The sequence below is a fragment of the Dendropsophus ebraccatus genome, chromosome 10, assembly GCF_027789765.1.
Source record: "Dendropsophus ebraccatus isolate aDenEbr1 chromosome 10, aDenEbr1.pat, whole genome shotgun sequence".
Lineage (NCBI taxonomy): Eukaryota > Metazoa > Chordata > Amphibia > Anura > Hylidae > Dendropsophus > Dendropsophus ebraccatus.
In genome coordinates this window covers 78,231,802-78,252,315 of record NC_091463.1, presented here as the reverse complement: position 1 = coordinate 78,252,315, position 20,514 = coordinate 78,231,802, and the positions used below count along the sequence as shown (strand labels likewise).

General features: G+C 43.7%; 1 protein-coding gene across 1 annotated transcript in view; it reads right to left on the bottom strand.

Moving 5' to 3' along the window:
• LTBP4 (latent transforming growth factor beta binding protein 4) overlaps positions 1-20,514 on the bottom strand; it is a 90,433-nt gene that overhangs the window by 21,379 nt on the left and 48,540 nt on the right. The window contains exons 5-18 of the mRNA XM_069943502.1: positions 17,817-17,891; positions 17,541-17,663; positions 17,253-17,417; positions 16,999-17,172; positions 16,670-16,855; positions 15,619-15,744; positions 8,831-8,956; positions 7,930-8,055; positions 6,059-6,187; positions 4,905-5,030; positions 4,673-4,792; positions 2,310-2,435; positions 1,264-1,389; positions 166-288 (exon numbers count right to left, since the gene is read on the bottom strand). Coding sequence (XP_069799603.1) covers positions 166-288; positions 1,264-1,389; positions 2,310-2,435; positions 4,673-4,792; positions 4,905-5,030; positions 6,059-6,187; positions 7,930-8,055; positions 8,831-8,956; positions 15,619-15,744; positions 16,670-16,855; positions 16,999-17,172; positions 17,253-17,417; positions 17,541-17,663; positions 17,817-17,891 — 1,851 coding nt within the window. The remainder of the gene's footprint in view (positions 1-165; positions 289-1,263; positions 1,390-2,309; positions 2,436-4,672; positions 4,793-4,904; positions 5,031-6,058; positions 6,188-7,929; positions 8,056-8,830; positions 8,957-15,618; positions 15,745-16,669; positions 16,856-16,998; positions 17,173-17,252; positions 17,418-17,540; positions 17,664-17,816; positions 17,892-20,514) is intronic.

The following is a 20,514-nucleotide window of genomic DNA, read 5'->3' as shown; positions in this document are numbered from 1 at the left end:
ACAGACACAAGAGGAAGCTGTGAATGCCAGCTTCTTCTCCTCCAGAGCAGCGCATGTCACAGGGGTGCCGCGGGCCGCATTCGGAGGTGTCAGGGGCCGGATGCGGCCCGCGGGCCGGAGGTTCCCCACCCCTGCCCTATAGGAATGATCACCCACTCATCTCACCTATACAGTTGGTGTTGTCTGGAGTGGCTCGTAACCCACTTGGACATAAGCACTGGAAGGATCCCACTGTGTTGGTGCAGCGTCCTCCTTGGCAGAAGGTGCCTGTCTGACATTCATCCTTATCTTTAAAGAATGTGTAAAAATACATTTACAACAAGGAGCCATAAAATCTTTAAAGGGGTAGTTCATAAAAAATTCTTTCAAATCAGCTGGTGTCACAAAGTGTTAGAGATTTGTCATTTACTTCTATTAAAAAAATATCCAGTCTTCCAGTACTTATCAGCTGCTGTATGTCGTGCAGGAAGCAGTGTATTCTTTCCAGGGGGACACAGTGCTCTCTGCTGCCACCTCTGTCCATGTCTGTCCAGAGCAGTAGCAAAAATCCCCATAGTAAACACCTTCTGCTCTCCAGACTGGAAAAAATACATTACTTCCTGTAGTACATACAGCAGTTGATAAGTACTGGAAGATTTGAGATTTTTTTTTTAATAGAAGTAAATTACAAATCTCTGGCACCAGTTGATTTAAAAGAAAAACATTTTGGGTGAAGAAACTCTTTAAAGGGGTACACCAGCGGGGGGGGGGGGGGGGGGGGGCACTTTTTTGCTGGGACCAGGGAGGAGGTGGCCGAGGGAAAAGACGCCAACCCACCTCCCCGGCTCCAGCGGCGGGTCCCGGGTCGTGGCGCTCCGGTGCCCGGTTGCTTCCGGGTGTCTGACGCGGGTCCGAGACGTGACGTCTCAGGTCCGCTTAGCCAGTCAGTGAAGGAGGCGGGATCTGAGCAGACTTGAAATGGACGTCTTTTCCCTCGGCCACCTCCTCCCTGGTCCCAGCAAAAAAAAGCCCCCCCCCCCACCCCTTTAATTCTATGTATTAGACATGCTGCCCCATAGACATAGGGGGATTTATCAAAGATGGTGTAAAGTTGCCCCTAGCAACCAATCAGATTCCACCTTTCATTCCTCACAGACTCTTTGGAAAATGAAAGGTGGACTCTGATTGGTTGCTAGGGGCAACTGAGCCAGTTTCACTTTACACCATGTTTGATCTCCCCCATAGTATCTATTACAAATTTGTGGGTAAAGTTTCTGAACTTACCAACACATGAAGAACCATCGAGGGAAGTAACATAGCCCTCAGCGCACACACATCTGTAGGAACCTTCTGTATTCTGGCACTCGCCACGTGGGAAGCAGAAGTCTCCTTCTAGACATTCATTGATATCTGCAATGTGTAAAGTATATGATGTCCGTCATATCTAAGATGGTGGTTGATATGTCCACGTACAGTCTGCCGTTAGCATAGGCCATCAATGATTGTTCGGGGTCCAGCCTCTAGCTCTGTCCCTATGACCTATGGGACCACTGCAGATCGCCACAATGAAGGCGGAATAGACAGACACAGTTACATTAGTATGGGACCTGTTCATGGTATTGGAATGTATGTTGCTTCGGTCAGGAAGCTTTGCCTGGTACTGCCACTAGTCCTATTCACTCAATAAATTGTGGTGCCTGGGTAAAGTTGCCGTGCAACTTCCTATAGGTTAGACCCACACTAATGCCCAACAAATTGGGATTACAGTACTAGGAGGTATGACACTTGAAATGACTGTCTGACAGGCCCCATGTACAATACATTTTAGGGCCATGTTCACACGCTGTATTTTACCAATAAACAATGGCCGTTGTTGCAGGTTGCAACAACGGATGTTCTTTATTGACAGCTTTTAATCATATTACAGTGTATGGAACCATGGCTGTAGTGTATACAATTTGGTTGGTGTTCTCTGCAGCCGCACAAAATAATTGACAGGTCTATTTTGTGCAGCCGCTATTCATTGAACAGCGACTGTACAAGATGCTGTGCTCATGATGTAAAGTACAGCTCTGGCCATACTTTACATTGTTGTCTATGGCTAATTGGAGGGCGGCCACACCCAAATGTGCCCGCAATCCGGCCGATACTGCAGTATTGGCTGGGTGAACATCCCAAACATTGGCTGTTGTTTGACCCAGCCGGGTCAAACAACGGCAAATGATCATACAGTGTGTGAACATGGCCTTAATCTGCAACAAGCACAACTTCTTTAGACTACGATTAATAGAGGCTGAATAGTGCACATAGACAACATGAAGCCTTCTGACCTGTGCACTGGGTTCTGTCACTGCTCAGTCTGAATCCAGGCGCACATTCACATTGGTAAGAGCCATCAGTGTTGATACATCTTCCATTACGTCCACAGGAAGACTCTGTCAGGCACTCATTGATATCTGGAGGGATGGGTGGAAACAGATTAATACAACCTTCCATTGCTTATATTATTTAATTAATAACCTTTAATGCTGTTACATCAGTAAATTCCCTTTAATTCAAGGTAATCTGTCAGCTGTATATCGTGCTCCGAGCTGCAGATCTGGGCAAATAGCTGAGATAAAAGAAATAATGAGAGCTGCACGCCTCCTTCCCGTCCCATCCTTTGTGATCGATCTACATGGCTCAATGCTGAAAGCCAAACCCTGTACATCAATTACGGGGGACAGGGAGGGGTGGTGGAGGGAGGGAGGAGGTTTGCATGCTGCAGCTCAGCCCAGCCTCTACAAGTCTTGAGCTTAGAAGGAAAACATGATTTTATAACATCTAAGAGACTGGTATAATTTGTTTTATCTCATCTATCAGCTATCTCCCCATGTCTACAGCTCTGAGCATTATACTAAGCTGATTAATACCACTTCTAGGCCAGGCCAGATTGTCATTACCAGGTAAAACGATCTGGTTTTAAAGAACATCCAAATTCATTATTGAAGAGATGTTTGTCAAATTTTTTCTGGTATTAAACCACCCCCTGCTTTCTCTCTGGAGACCGCAGGTGTCTCTGGCAGTAGACCCTCCCCCCCCTGCAGAGTAACGTGTGGACCACCAGGACATTTAAAGTCTATGGGTGGCTCACCAGCGGTTATCCACAGCAGACTTTTTCAATATGACAAATATACACTGGGTGGTACCATGACAGATCTGGACTTAACCCAAAGCAGTCTTGTTCCCTTGTCCTAGGGCTACTTTCAGATGAGTAGCCCTAGAAAGCTGGCAATTAAAGTGGTTGTCCATCGAAAATCTTTTACTTTCAAATCAACTGATATCAGAAAGTTATATAGATTTGTAATTTATCTCTATTAAAAAATCTCAAGTCTTCCCATACTTATTAGCTGCTGTATGTCCTGCATGAAATGTTGTTTTATTTTCAGTCTGACACAGTGCTCTCTGCTGACATCTCTGGCTGAGACTGGAACTGTCTAGAGCAGGAGATGTTTTCTATGGAGATCCATAGAAAACAGAGACAGAGTTCCTGTTTTGGCCAAAGATGTCAGCAGAGAGCACTGTGTCAGACTGAAAATATAACATTTTCTGCAGGACATACAGCAGCTAATAAATATGGGAAGACTTCAGATTTTTTAATAGAAGTAAATTACAAATCTATATAGCTTTCTGATATCAGTTGATTTGAAAGAAAAAGATTTCCGCTGGACAACCCCTTTAAGATTAGCTGATCCAGAGCAATGGATCGGTTTTGAGGCAGTTGTACAAAATGGACTAAGGTGCCCCTCATATGGCCATATTTTGCAGTCCACGATGGTGGATCCACAAATGCAGATATTATGAGTCCTGTTATTGGCTAAGGGCAAATGCACATAACAATGGATGCCGCAGTCTGCTTATTTGCACAATGCGCAATTCCACAATTGAAACCTTGTGAACGTGGCCTAAGGCATTAGTGCACCTCCATTTTGATCCGTTTTTCCATGGACTTCCACCATAAAAAAAGGATAAAAAAAAGGATCAAAATGCATGTTTTTTTTTAACATACACAAAAAATGTAGTCAACCACGTTTTTGTGAATGCTAAAAAAAAAGATCTGTTTTGATCGTGTTTTTTTTTTTTATAACGGAAGTCAATGGAAAAACTGATCAAAACATATGCACACAAATGCATACTTTTTTTTGCGTAAAACGGATTGCAAAAAATGCTGTGTGAACCCAGCCTAACAGACAGGAGAAGACAATGTAAGGAAGATTAATACTACTGGTAACACAGTACACTGTACGCATGGAAATAATAGAAAGCTACCACTAGAAGGGGCTCACTGCATATAGATTATAAAGCTGTATACATTAGGCTTCCTCTAGTCTAGTAGAGGCTGCAGACAAAAGCTATGGCTGTGGAATAAGAAGCAGGGGAAGTAAAGTGCTCAACCCCTCTTACAGTATAATAGGCCCAGCAGTTCTATGGTTTTCCTGTATGGTAGATACACTACTGCTTTATAGGCATATTAAGGGGTATCATAAATAATTTTTTTTTTAAGTCGGCTGATCGTTGTCTTCTATTTCACAAGACGATTATCGTCCGTAAGGGCGAATACAACTGACAATCGTTTTGTGTAATAAATCCTTAAGTCACAGTTACAGTTACCTTTGTACTATGTGACTAATATAACAAGTACAATTCTACCCACCAACACAGCGCCGGTTCTGGAGCCGGTATCCAGCCTGACATTGTTTGCACTGGAAGGACCCAAGTGTGTTGACACACTCCTGACCCGCACAGGCTCCTGGATTCTCACACTCATTAATGTCTGTAAGGAGGAAGCAGAATGTTACCCTGATGAGTAATATGTGACATGTGAAATACATCGGGGGCCATATAAGAGCGTGCTAAGAACCACACATGTAGCTCGGGCGTCTTACCGATACAGTCGCTGCCTTGTGGGGTCAGCCTGTAGCCAGTTGGACAAGAACAGCGGAAACTGCCAGGAGTGTTAAGGCATCTTCCGGATCCACAAGGACGCGGTGTCTGGCGGCATTCATCTATATCTGTATATAGAGACATTTTATTTTCTTGGTATAAATACAGGTGCACAAAGAGAAGCAAATTTTGATTGAGAGACAGGCTTCATGTACACAGTAAACTCTATGGGGGACATTTATTAAGACCGGCATATGAGAACGCCATTCTTAAATTAGGCCCTGCCAACTTTTCCTGGCCGGATTCACTATGAGGTGTCCCCCATTGTATGTACAACACCATACAATATCCATAACACGGCATCCAATGGAACATGGCACATTTTATATATATACACTGGATCCTCAAATTGCAGTCTATCAGCACCATGTTATAGAGGAGGAAGAACTGAGAAAATAACATGTAACATGTTGATGAAAATCCCCACTCTTTCTATTCTTAGGCCCTCCCACTGGACTCCTAAGCTTAGAAATATCATTGATTTCAATCAAGAAATTGCAAATTTTACAGATTTTTTAAAGCAAGTTAGATATATATAACTGCTCAGTTCCTCCAGCTCTATAACATAATTTTAGTAGAACAGACCGGATGAACAATGTGACCGGTTCCATTTAAGTGTGCCTCAGTATAAAATCAGAGGCATAAAGAGGTACAGCATGGGCGCACGGCCACAGATTTCCACAGACTCCCATAGTTCCAATCTGTACAGCACAGATCCTTAAAGTGATACTGTCACCCCCTTAACATTATGTGTGGTTCTTCTGTGCAGGGGACACTGTGGCAGCTGGGCCCCCTCTCACCATGAAGCCCCGCCTAGATGACACTGCCCACCGATGAAATGAAGTGTTTTTTTGAGCAGAAAAAGGAACAGACAAGTTGTATACTGGTATATATTGAATGTGCAGCATCTAAGCTTGTAGATAGTGCAGATATTTGCACATAGAGTAAGGGAGGAGAGAGTACCTAAAATGAGTAATGGCATATAGGTAGTTTAAAGTCATAAATATCCACAGAATAATGCAGAAGACAGGCCTCTATAGTTGGTAAACTGTTTAAATAAAACTCCAGTAAAGTGCAGTTTGCTGCGTCCTGCTACCTTGACAGTCGGTGCCCTGGGGGGTGGCAGTAAACCCAGCAGGACAGACACAGCGGTAACTTCCAGGTGTGTTCTCACATCGCCCATTCAAACATAGACGTCTAGGAGTGAGGCGACACTCATCAATGTCTAAGGGAGACATAAGAGGTGTCACATTATATATAATACATGTCCTTCAATATGTATACTGGCATTCATTTTTCACCAGAGTACCCCTTTAATGACCTTTATATGATATACACCCAAGAAAGTCTTTACAGTAAGCATTTCACTGTAGGATGATGAAAAACTAAATTTTCAATTGTATTATAGGAGCTCAGTTAAAGGGCTATTCCCATATCACAACATTATGCCCTATATACAGCATAGGGGGTAACAGGCTGGTGGGAGTCTAACCACTGGGGCACCCACTGATCAATGTGTGTGGGTAGCAGATAACTGTGTGACTTGGAAATAGCCCTTTAAGTAGCTGACAGGGTGCCAGCACAGCAGCTGTGGGGGATCAGGGCAAGTGTGTATAGGTTCTTATTTCTTTTTACCCCTATTCACATGTTCCCTGTTGTTTTATAACTGGGCAACCTATTTAAGCTATCAGTCAACAGACTTGTCAACTGTTTTTGATATAAAAAAACATAATTATGATTGCAGCTCTGAAGTGTAATACAGGCTGAAAGTCAGGATCAGTGCAAGATTAGTAATACAATACTAATGGGAGCTGTCTCTACTGTACATAGGCCGGTACTGTGCAATCAATGTTTTCAGTGGGTTTGTGTGAGGACACACCCTATTGACAAAGGCAATGGGAAATGGTAACAACTAGTTGTCAAATGTACTGAAAGATTCTATGGAAAAATGTAAATATCAGGAGTTAGGGTCCTATTACACGGAATGATAATCGGCCAAATCAGCTTCAATCCGGCCAATTATCGTTCCGTGTAATAAACACAACGATCAGCCGATGACAACGATCTTAGGCTGATTGTTGTTATAGGTTTGGACCTATAATTGTTGGGCGCCGACCGCGCATCGCTACGTGTAACAGCTGTGCGTGGCCGGCAGCTGACGATTTCCAAACTGTATACATTACCTATTCATGCTGCAGGGCTCCTCTTGTGCTCTGCTTCTCCCCGGGTCCCATGGCCGCCAAGGCCAGTGATTGGCTGAGCGGCCTGTTAGCTGGGACAGGCAGCTCTCAAGCTGCAGCGCGCGGGACCCGGGGAGAAGCGGACCGCAAGAGGAGCCCTGAGGCATGGATAGGTAATTTATACAGTTTAAGCAAGGGCTGCAAGGAAATTGGTAACAATGTCCATGCAGCCCTTGTTTAACGATTATCGGGCCGTGTAATAGGCCCAGTAAACAAGCGCCGTTCTAGCAGATCGGCGCTCGTTTACAATTATTATCGGGCCCCCATCAGCTTATGTAATAGGACCCTTATGCAGTGATTACTATACTCCTTAAAATTATGGTGCGTTTACACGGAAAAATTATTGTTCGAATTTTCGCGATAGCGATCGCATTTGAGCGATAATCGGCTCATGTAAACACAATGAACGATCAAGTGACGAGCGGGAAATCGCTCATTTTGATCTTTCAACATGTTCTCAAATCGTTGTTGGTCGTTCGCTAAAAATTCGCAGATTGCTTCGTGTAAACACTGAAGTCTTTCACCGATTCACCCTATGTGTGAGATTGGTTTAAATGATCTTAAAACGATCGCAATAACGATTTTTCCAAACGATATATTGTTCCGTCTAAACGCTGATCGTAATAAAAAACACATCGTTACTTTGAAAGCGGTAATCGTTTGATTGGGCGAATTATCCGTATAAACGTAGCATTTGCCATCCTCATTACCGTTCTGTTATAATTACCTACACACGTGTTGCCTTGTGCATTAAGGCTAAAGCCTGATGGACAGGCGCATCGATAGCTGCCAGGAGTATTTTCACATCGCCCATTGGTACAGAGTTGTTGTCCACTTTTACATTCATCAATGTCTATAAGGAAAAATCTGAAGTCAGAAATATCAGCTACTTAATATTGTCCTAGTACCCGGACACTAGCTGCAAACGTCTAAATTAGTCGTGTGGCTGGGGAATATCTTAAGTGTCTAAATATTGTAGGTTTGTGTTTTGCCTAGCGTAGGTTTACTTGTATGTACTGTCATTTGCCTGTCTCACTGCCAAACTGCATAGTATAATGGGGCTATGTTCAGACAGAGTAAAATGATACCAAAACACAGTTGTAAATCAGTCCCTATAGCTGTAAGGGATGTGTATCTGACCAGCAAAGTCTGCTTAGAGACTACCATATTAAGCCTATCATATTAAACATGCTGTCCACATTGCAGGTGTTAGAAATGAAGGTGCTGAGCAGTTTTGTGGGAAAAAAAATCAGTATGACCTTTGTCATTTATTCATATTAATTCCTGCTCGTTTCGGGTTTAGGAGTCCGGTGGGCAGGATTATTAGTGATTGACAACCTGTGCATACAGATTGCTAATCACAGATTTGGACCACGAACTGGACTCTAAAACTCAGAATGAACTAGGTTTTAAGTGAATAAAATAAAAGTTATCCTGACTGTAGACAAAAAAAAAGAAAAGAAAAAAATATATATATGTAGATATATATATATATATATATATATATATATGTATATATACAGTATCTTTTCTGAGTAATAGAGGTTCATATTTAATATGACAGGTCATCTGTAAAATATAATATATGCATAGTGTGTAATGTGTACTCCTGTAAGGTTGTAGCTGACCTGTACACTCGGTGCCTTGTGGGTTGGTGCTAAAACCGGCAGAGCAAGCACAGCGATAACTGCCCACTGTATTCTCACAGCGCCCATTGGTACAAGGACTTGGCCTTTGTCGACATTCATCCATATCTATAGGAAAGAAAGCAAACAAACAATTGTACCATACGACTATATATTGGACATACTTTGTAAAAAAGAGAACCATAACATCCACAAAGCCCACAGCAATCTGTAGTATGCCACAATGGTCAAATTGGGCGTTGGCAGTTTTTACAATTAGAGTTAATAGATGACATATGCCCCTATATGCCTATACAGCCATATACAGAACACACCCTTTCATTCCATGGTTTTTCTTGCTTCTTTATTTTCTACATTCATATGAAAGACATGTAAACTATGAAGGAATGCATATGACATAAGGTATTAACCAAAAAGCATTGAAGAAACTAGAAAAAGTTTTAAATAATAATATTTATTTGTATAGTGCCAACAGATTCCGCATGTTAGATAATTTAAAGTAACCCCCCCCCCCACTCGTTTGCGATGACGACAGTTGTGCAGCTCTTCACATTCCCTCCATCAGCTTCATTAGGTAGTCACCTGGAATGGTTTTCCAGTAGTCTTAAGCTATGTTCACACAACGTATGTTTTCCATCAATCACAGCCATTGTTGCAATTTGCAGTTTTTCAGTTCACACAATGGAGAGTGCGGCTACGGCTGCACGCTCCATTGTGTGCAACGGTGAATTGGGATAAGATGCCCGCATCCCAATTTAACAGAAATTATCTTTACAGACGCCAGCTGTTCTGTGACACGGCTGGGTCAAAGAACGGCCAGTGTCTTACGCAATGTGAACATAGTGTGCAAAGCTCTCATCAATGCAAAAGGGGGCTACTTTGAAGAATCTAAAATATAAAACATATCCTGGTTTGTTTATCACTGTTTTGTTAACCACTTACCTTCATATGTGTCCCTTCATATTTTTATGTCTTCAATATGAATACACAATATTTTTAGGAAATCAAAAAATAAACAAAAACAAACACAAAATATTCTTGACATAAATCTACAATGATTAGAAAAAAACAAGATCAAAGGTACATTTTGGAAGTGTTCTTCATTGTGTACCCCAGTATACAATGGCAGCATAGAGTATGGCAGTATACAGTATGGCAGCATACAGTATGTGCAAACAAACCAACAAACAAAAACTGTATGGTTTTTGTTGTTTGACTCACAAGTAGTGGTTAGATTGATGCAGTGTTATGGCCGTGATGTCATTATTAGACAGAAAAGATGGCCGCTTATTTTTAATCCTGCACCTCCCACCTTGGGAAGATTTGAGACTGTATTTGTTGCCAAGCAAAACTGCCCCCTTGTCTGAGTTGTTTCATTGTGGCCCCCGCTCATCCAGCTGCCATCTGCTGATCCTGGTTCTGGGTTGTATGGCAACGACAAAGATCTTCAAATAATGGAAAAGTATCTCGTATAAAAATCTACATCCCGTCCTGAATTCTGCTGAGCTCCAATATGGTTATGTATGAGATATTTCCTGCATATTCTGCACTATTATAATGACTGTTTATTGTGTCTTTGTGTGTACAACACCTGCATGATTCACAGTCATTGCTTCATAACCCATCTCTAATATCTTCCAGGCGCTTCCTGTAGCCTCCGGCTTTCTAATCTATCTTTTGATTTGCGCTTTCCATTGTTCCTTGAAGAGCTCTTACATATTGTGTGTGTGTGTGTGGGGGGGGGGGGGGCTATGTGAGTGGATACCAGAAAGGTATCACAGTTGGTGCTAGCGTTAAGTTTTTAACTGGGCTCAGTAGGTTCTTGGTAAGAGCATAACTGATCCCTCCTTCAACTCTATGGTGAACATTTGTGAAGACCGGCATACTTATACGCTGGTCTTAAATTAGGCCCTGCCCCCAATTGACCCGCCGGATTCACTAAGAGGTGCACCACTCGTACTGAATCCGGACTGACTTGCGCCTGCCGTATGGTGGGCGTAGAAATCTACATCTGCTCCTGGGTAAGTGTAGACTTCTGCCATGATTAAAGGCCTTATTACATAGAACGATTATCGGACGTATTCGGCCGATAATCGACCTGTGTAATAGAACACAACGATCAGCTGATGGTTGTAGTCGTCAACATGTTGAGAGACAAACGACTCATGATCTGCTGCTGTCGGTCTGCGGAACAGGAGCGGCAGCAGACCACTGCTATATGCGGCGACCCAGCTCTCAACCACTATTACGCCTGGCGGCAGCGAGCTGGGGACAAGGAGCAAACGTGCGCTGACAGCGCTTGTTTGCTCCTCATGTAATAGGGGTTTTAGGCCCAGGAGCAGGGTAAATCAGGAGTAAGTGGAGGCCACGCCTCCTCCCCACCTCTGCCCGTCCATTGGGTGAGCGGGGATACAACTGGTGTACGCCAGGGAGAAGGGGTGAACCTGCGCATTCTCCCTGGCATACACAAGAGGCACAACAATAGTAAATGGCCCCCTATGAATATGAGAAAGAAAGTGACAACCTTTGGCAATGGTCTTTGTACAGTATATGTGGTCCTCAGAGCACTTACATAAAACATTATTTAGAGGGATTTTGTATTTTTAGGTCTTTTGAGATGTACTGAGCAATGGTCTTGTTGTTTAAAAAGCTGTCACATGGCCCAGTTATCAGACCAGTCCATTCAAATGATCAATGGCAATGGACCAATCAACCTTTTAAATGCCCAAACCTTTTAATCCAGCTGTTGCAAAACTACAATTCCCATCATGATTGGACGGCCAAAACCATCAGCATGATTGTTGATGTCAGTCATTGGTGCTAACAGTAGGGGCACCTGCTATCCATGAACTGAGCTCAGGAGCTGTCATAGTCTATGAATCCTAGCATGCAGTACATGTATGTCGTATGTTACCAAGGCGTTAAGGGTCAAGCATCTACTTGAAGCGATGCCACTGTAGTGTCCCAGAACGCCCGTGCCACTATGTCGTTGATTTACCTGCTGTAAGGTATTTTCTGTCAAGTGTTTACAGCTTTACCACTTGGTGCCTCACTCTCCCCTATCTCCTATATCTGTTCTTATTGACCAATCGTTAGCTTGGGTGTCTAACACTACACCACCTATCACACACTTAGGCCTTATTCTTCTAGTATTTTCCCCACCAATGGGAACTTAGTCCCAGTCACCCCTATTTAAGGTCTGTCCACACGTACAGACTCGCAGCTTAAATCTCGCTGAGAGTCTGTCAGGTCCTGGCAGTTCACTGTCACTACATACTCTCAGCTGTCTGAACGACTGCTGCATGTATGTAATTCTGCCAGCCCCTTAACCCCTTTGGCTCCCACCCCGCTGTGTCTGTATATACTGTACGTTACCTGTCCTTGCTGCATGTCCTTCTCTCCCGCCCAGCCAATCAGTGGCTGCGGCTGGGCAACACACTGATTGGCCGGGCAGGAGACAGGTAATGTATATACAGACACAGCAGAGCGGGAGCCGGACGGGAGCCGAAGGGGTTAAGGGGCTGGCAGAATTACATACATGCAGCGGTCGTTCAGACAGCTGAGAGTATGTAGTGACAGGGAACTGCCAGGACTTGACAGACCCTTAAAGTGTCACTGTCATGAATTGTTTTTTTTTTTGTTGCAGAAATCAATAGTACGGGCGATTTTAAGAAACTTTGTAATTAGGTTTATTAGTCGAAAAATGCATTTTTATCATGAAAAAGCAGTTTGAAGCTCTCCCCCCTGTCTTCATGGTTCTCCTATGGAGAGAGCTAAATAAAAGACCAAAACAAGACAACAAAGTTAATCTACAAATACATTGCCCTTTATCTCCTCTGACAGTCACCACTGACCTCTCTGAGCTCTGATTACAGCTGTCACCCAGCTCTGTGCCTGTAATCCTCTGTTATCTGCTTTCTGCTGTCAGCTAACTCCCTCCTTCCTCCTCTCTCCCCTCTCCCTAGAACAGACTGGGTACGTCTGATGCAACAAGTCACAATTTCCTGTTTTTTTGCAGTGGATGGAAAAGAGGAAGGAGGGGGTTTACCTGGGAAAAGGCTTTTTAAATGCAGATAATGGCATATTTGGCTAATAAACCCAATTACAAAGTTTCTTAAAATCGCCTGGACTATTGATTTCTGCAAAAAAAAAAAAAAAAAACACAGGGACTCTTTAAGGGTAGTTGGTGGTTTGATTTTACTCAGAGAGAAAGAAAGAGAGAGAGAGAGAGAGAGAGAGAGAACAAGACAGATATAGTGTTCCTGCAGTAGTTCACACCCAGACCCAGGACCCCTGACAGGGACTAAAAGCTGTTAATTCTTATAAGAGATTTCCTTATCAAAAGCATGCAGTGTTAAACCTAGAGGTGGGGTGGCTGTCACCTGGGAATACCTTGTCTACCCCAGGGTAACATCCTTCTACACAAATCCAAGCTGGTGATTTACCTCCAGTGGAGCAAAATATCTGCTGGACCGACTCGGGGAACCTTGAGAGGTTAGGTTCACCCGGTTGTTCACCAACTACAGATAACCCAAGCACCAAGTAAAGGACTGTGCTATTTTTGTACCTATATACTATACTATAGTATATATAGGTACAAAATACTATACTACACTATAGACAACCATTGGCTCTCCAGTGGTTGTATAGCCACAACTCCCAGAATGTCCCAATACCTAACTGATCCATGTAATAGTAAAAAAGGACAAAATATAATCTGCTTTTTCTATGTTTAGACATCCGAAGAGCCTAAACTGTCCCTTCACAGAAACGTATGAGCGTCTGCATATGAGAACCAGAACCATATTTTTCATATATCTACATATTACAACATAATTGTTTTTGTTTTATCACCTCCTCATGAATGCAGCTCTTGAGGGAAAGCTTGAGAAACAGTAAGAGAAAAGGCGTCATCATCATGCACATCAGACTTACAGGCTACAGATGTGGCATAACACTCTTGCGCGAATCGCGTGGGTTGCTGCCAGCTACAGTTTATTTCTCGTTTTTTTTTTTCTTCATTTGATTAATGTTTTGCGATTTTATAGCCGTTAATTGGAAAGAAGAAACCATGAGAATGCATTTCCTGGAATTTCTGGACACATTCGTTCCAACTACAAAGTCATCTTGTTAATAAGCCATGTAATGGAGCACTGATTGTTCAACGGAGAGCAATGCCAATGAGTCTATTGCCAAAACTTGCTAAGTGTTATCATGCATTAAAGGCTAATTCCATGTGAAAACTAAAACTTTAATTACGGGTGGAATTAAGGATGATGCCTCTCCGAAACAAATGGTCTTCATCTTGGCATTTTGCTTTATCTCAGCTAATTCCAGCCGATATTAAGGCTTCAGATGTGTGTGTAATTGGCTTTTAACGGAGATATGGAATCTAATGATGGACACATAATCCTCTGTCCACATTACCAGATACAACTAAATTAGCAGGTGTGGTGGAAGCTATGAAGACAGGCCGTCCAAGGGTTTTTGGGCTTGGACACTGGCCGGCTTACCACATAAGTGTTAATACTAGTGCACCTGCTCTGAATAGCTATTCCTTAACCCCTTCATGACCCGGAACAAAATGGCCTAAATGACCGGGCCAATAATTACTAGCACTTTTATTTTGCCATTTACAGGGCCGTGCAAGGGCTTGTTTTTTTCAGGAGCAAGTGTACTTTTAATGGTGCCTTTCAATCTACCATAAAATGTGACACATTTGAGACCCATTAGTGGCCTCTGTGCCTGTCAATCATCCCCAGAGGATGCGATGACAGGCAGAGAGCCGGGACTAGTCACATACCGTTCCCCACACAGATGACTAGTTGCTGCCCCTCTGGCACGCCGGAATAAAACTCCTTTTCCCCAATGTAAAGCTACTGCTGCAGACGTGACTGGTGGCCTTGGGGAGCTGCTCAGTAGAGCTATACTGTGCAGCACGATTGTGATGATAAGTTCCCTTTAACCTCACCTATTAATTGTTCAATGACAGTTTTAGAGATGTTTTTCACTGATCTCCCTGAGCTCAGGGATTACTGTGTTTTGTTGGTCTACTTTTTATTGCCCCCTGTAAGCCAGAATCCTGCTCCACACTGATGAGGGACAAATACCCCAAAACAGCTGTCTGTAGATGGATGCCTGGCTTTGGTAAACCCTTGCCATGAGACTTTGACGCAATAGGGGCCACCCTGGAATTAACCGAGTGGGACTTAAGGGGCTACATATCAAGGTGGTCTGGTGATCTCCCCACTGGGAGGCACCCCTTGGCAACAGGTTTTCCTTCTCTAGAGGGATATTTGATTATTTCAATGTTTTGAGACTCACAACCAAGGCTCCATGGACCCTTCTTTTTTGCATATGTAATTTTATAGGGGGCAATGTATCAATGGAGACTACTGAGAGAGTACTTCTTTGGATTTTTTTCACTGATCTTCCTGAGCTCAGTGATTGCTGTGTTTTGTACCCATCCTATGTTGATCAGCTGATCACTGGTCTGGCTTTCATTGAGAAAAGTTTCTGTTTTGATGAGACAAAACCCTTTAAGTATTTTTTTTATATTTAAAAGTGTGTCAAACATAAAACCAATCATTTTGAGCACTATACAGAGCTATTTATATTGATATTATATAGAAATTACAGGGTACCTAAAGTTTTTAAAACTTCTGACACCTCTCAGCATTGGGACATAGCTGAAGTTTTTTTTTAAAAAACCTTTAGGTAAGTCTGGTTCATAGCGATATCATAGATTGAAGGAATAATTAACTACTTACCAATACAGTGGGTGCCCTGTGTGCTCAGCCAGTAACCGTTGTTACACACACACGTGTAGCTACCCGGACGTGGCTCACAGCGCCCAGGACCACAGATTTGAGGATTTAGCTCACACAAGTTGGTTTCTGTAAACAGTGATAAGAACTTATTTAGTTAAATTGATCATGGTGGAAGTTGTCATTGGATACATGTGGCATGACCCTACAATGTGGCCCTTAAACCAGGATTGGGAAACTCAATTGTAGAGGAGTTTCCTTTAAGTTGGTCTATGTCATGGTGACTGCAGGCTACAAGTTTGTTTTATTAGGCTACTGTGGGTCTCTGAGAGCCTGAGCCTGTCCCACTAACCAGGGGTGCAGCAATCACCTTGAGAGGGATCTCATTGCATCACCATGGGCCATGGAGGCAACTGCACCTTTTATATATCCAGATCGCCCTTGTGCATCATGCACATCATATACACTGTTTCAGAAATGGGAGACAACTGCCTCACCTCAACAGGGCAATTAAAGTCCAACCAACACAGGGTATAGTCATGGAATTGAACAGAAAATTGAACTATTTTTCCAAAAACTTGGTTCCTTACTCTCAGAGGAGGGGGAGGTTGAATACCTCAATGAGTAGTCTACTTGCCTTAGCAGGTTGTTTTAAATCCTCCCTGTCCACTGCTCATAGACCTTGAGCCTCTTTGTCTCACAGATACTCGCAGAAGGTCCCTCTGACTGTGCATGTAGTCACATACACACATACCCCTCCTGCCACCTTCTTTTCCACACTTCTCCCATAGCAGCTCCACAACACTGCCCCTACATCAACATTGGGATGTCAGACTTCTGCTCCAACTAGAAGACCACAAACCCTATTTTTTGTCAACCACTAAGACCAAACATGTCCAGCACTGACCCCATTCATGGTGGTTTACCCAAGATCAATAAAGTAAACAGGTATCTTACCCCTCACCTCCACCTTACATGTTGCCATTTAGTGACTGCAATGGCTATAAATGATGCAATTCACCATTCTATAACACCATAATATAAAAATGCTTACCCTGTGGGGGAGACTCCACATCGGTCTCTACACGTTCCACCTGTGATGGTGGCCGGGTGGGTAGAAGTCTCTGTATAATAACAGGTGACCTGTTGATTTGTATCTGTGTCCTATCAGAACTTTGTGGTGGCACACGTCCCCGGCTCTGATCGCTCTCTGGTCTTCTCTCCTCCACAATAAAACGACCTGGAAAAGTAAACCAGCTGACACTCTTTCATCCCCGGGTTACACTCTGATTTCCTCGTCTCAGGTAAATGGCTATTCTACCCACCATGTTCTATCTCCATAAAACTGCAATGTTATATTGGAAGCTACGAATGACTACTTACTTGTCACAGGTCTCTGTGGGGGCACAGCAGTGGTTGGGATCAGAATTCTGGAGCCAGGCTGACGCAGGACGGGAACTCTTGGCTGATCTTGTCCAACAAAGCGATGGTTAATCCTCAAGTCTGAAGCTGAGTAATGGTATCCTGGCCCAGCGGGGCATGTCTCTTTAAACCCATCTACAATGTTATTACAAGGATATATTTTAGGTCACAAAAAAGTTATAGCAGGACTAAAGATGTCTCTGTTATCTTCCTACCTGTGCCGAAGGGAGGACAACCTTCACATCCTTTGCCCCAAGCTTTTCCCACACGGCTGCAGCAACAAATCTGTTTGGTGATATTCCTAAGGATAGGAAGGGAGCATCCACCATCCCGCAAGATCCTAAAACAGGGACCTTTGGCTTCTGAAATCACATGGTGAGCTGAGGAGAGAGATACAACTAGTCACATATAGAGATTTTATAGTAGAGCCATATACAGCGCCATCACCACCTTACCCATACACAGACACAAAGTTGTAGTACATCAAATATTTGTTAACTCACATATGCAGCTGCTCCTTGAGGAATCAAGAAGAAATCCTTCCTTGCACAGGCAGGAGAAGCTCCCTCTAGTGTTGGTGCAGTCACCATTCTGACACAAAACTGGATCCTTACACTCGTCTATGTCTGCAGACGGTGGAAGAATTGAATTAGTAGAAAAGAAGACACGTAAAGGAAACTATTACCTGAGAAAGTCTCCCTGCCACATCGCAAAGGCCTAACACAGGTTTACTGCTCTTTCCGATTCCAGAAAGGCACCATGACCCTAAGTAAACTTACCTATACAGGTTCCATTGATTCTTTCATAACCTTTAGGACACGGTGATTGTGGAAGACTTCCCCATGTAGCCTCTCCTGTGGAGACACACTAAACATGAGAAAGGGGTCTTGAAGTAATCACACTGCTAAACACTGCCAGTAATACACACATGGATGTGGATGTGCATGATCTCTAGACCCCTAAACCCCAACCCCCCCTTCCCACACCCACACACACACATATCCACCTCATTCAGGTGCGCTGACACAGGACCTAGAGCAGACCCTGTGTCGCCCTTTAGTAGATGGCTCCCTGCGCTGCTCCCCTATAGTAGATGGCCCTCTGTGTAGTCTACCTATGGTAGATGGCCCCCTATGCAGTCCCCTATATTAGATGGCCCGCTGCGTAGTTCCTTTTTAGTAGATGGCTCGCTTGTATAGTTCCCCCTTTAGTATATGCCCCCCATGTCATCCCTCCTTCAGCTGATGATCCCCTGTGCAGCTCTTCTTAATAAGATGGCCCCCTGTGCAGCCCCCCATAACAAGAAGACCGCCCATGATAGCAATAATTGAAAAAAAAAAACCAAAAGCTCCCCTCCTACTTGCTCTCCTGGAGAGTGGTTTTTCCCCATCCTTTGATGTGGGTGGTTTAGAGCCATGGGCCCCCAAGAAACCTCAAGCCCCAAGTGGCCGCCCAAACCGCCCACATTATAATCCGCCACTGGTCATATGTCAAGGGTGTATTGAACTTCTCTCAGCCAACCTCTGCTAGAAGTGTGATGGAGACACATCCTGTTCTGTTTAGGTTCAGGTTTAACATTTTTTCCTCTCTCCACAGAGGTATTTAGGCCTAGTTAGTTCTCAGATCTCAGTTCCCAGTTGAAGCCTGCTACAAGCAAGATAACTAAGACTTGTATGATCATTGTGATCATGGCACTGTGCAGAACTCCAAGACTGTCTCCAGTCCACGCTCAGAGGGCAAATAAACACTAAAGATTCTGTTTCCTCTTCTGGTTGGGCAGAAGAGGGAATATAGCTGTGCAAGGACTCTTCTGCAAACACCTAACTCTCTGTGGGGTTCCATCCTGGGATTGTCTACTGGGATTGGCTTCCACATTACCCTATCTTTAGCATATGCTCTACACCAGGGTAATGTGCCACATATAAACATAAGGGGGAGATTTAGCGAACAAGGTGTAAAGTGAAACTGGCTCAGTTGCCCCTAGCAACCAATCAGATTCCACCTTTCATTCCTCACAGACGCTTTGGAAAATGAAAGGTGGAATCTGATTGGTTGCTAGGGGCAACTGAGCCAGTTTCACTTTACACCATGTTTGATAAATCTCCCCCATGGTCTTTTTAAGTATCTACACCACTGATAGCCAGTCCGTAGGGGTCTTCTACACTTAATTTTAATCCAAGTGGACTGTACACATCTCTATAACTAAATGGTGGTTTCCTTTCTTGAAAAGCGGAATACAAGGGTGGACCTACCATTTAGGCATCTAGGCAGTGCCCCAATGGGCTGTGACTAGAGCAACATCATTAGTTGGTCTAATATGAACATAGGTATTTTCTTACAGACAAATAATATTTGTAGTTTAGCGCTATGAAGTGCTGACACATCCTGTTCTGTACATTTCCGTCAGCTAGCAATGCAAGCTGTCATGAACAGCCAGGACCTATCTCAACACAAGTCCATATAGCAGACAGTTGTATATTTTATAGTAGCTGAGCCAGAGAAAAAAGCCGCAGATGGAGCAGGGAGGCAAGTTATGATCTACGATATGCTTTTGTAAGAGATGCTATGAAAAACTGCAAGGGGCGCAATTGACGGCTATTTTCAGGTCTTGCCCTGCACCCTTTGCTTGGTGTTTTTAGTATGTGGTAAGACAAGATTTTGCTGCAGACTACAAAGCCTTATTATGGATGCTAACCAATAAAGGGATTTTCCAGGCAAAATTAATCCTCAGGATAGGTCATCATGATCAGCTATGAGGTGCACAGGAATAGACGACACACTCAGCCAATCAGTGCACTGCGGCGGGGCAGCGCAATGATTGGCTGAATGGGACGTCCAGGTGCTGGGAGCCCCCAAAGCAAATCGGAGCGTGGAGCAGGTGATGTATGCTCTGGCCGGCGGGGGTTAAGGGGGCTGTCACCTACATATTTGCAGCAGGATATCAATGTATGTATTCTCATAGAAACTAACAGGCAAGGTCTCCGCAGCGAATTTGACTGCAAATCAGCAGCGAGAAATCCGCTGCAGATCTGGTACGTGTGTTTGTACCCTAAGGGATCTGCTAGATCAGTGGTGTCAAACTCAAATACACAGTGGGACAAAATTAAAAAATTGTACAAAGTCGCGGGCCAACCTTGATAATTATTGAAGCGCCAATGCGGCGGTCCTGGCACTGTCAGTGGTGTGCGTCACCCAGCACTGTGCACTATGATGAATGACATGATAAACTGCTATGACATGATTAAACCTCAACCCATGTAATAGCCCCCCCCCCGCCAAATATTGCCCCATGTAGTAGCCAACCCAACCAAAGTTGCCCGACATAGTAGGCAGTTCTCCCAGTAGTGCCCAAATAAGTGCCCAAATAGTAGCCAGCTCCCCAAGTGTCCTATATAGTAGCCAGTCCTCCAAAATAGTCTCCTATAGTAGCCAGCTCTCCCCCATAGTCTCATATAGTAGCCAGCCCTGCCCCATAGT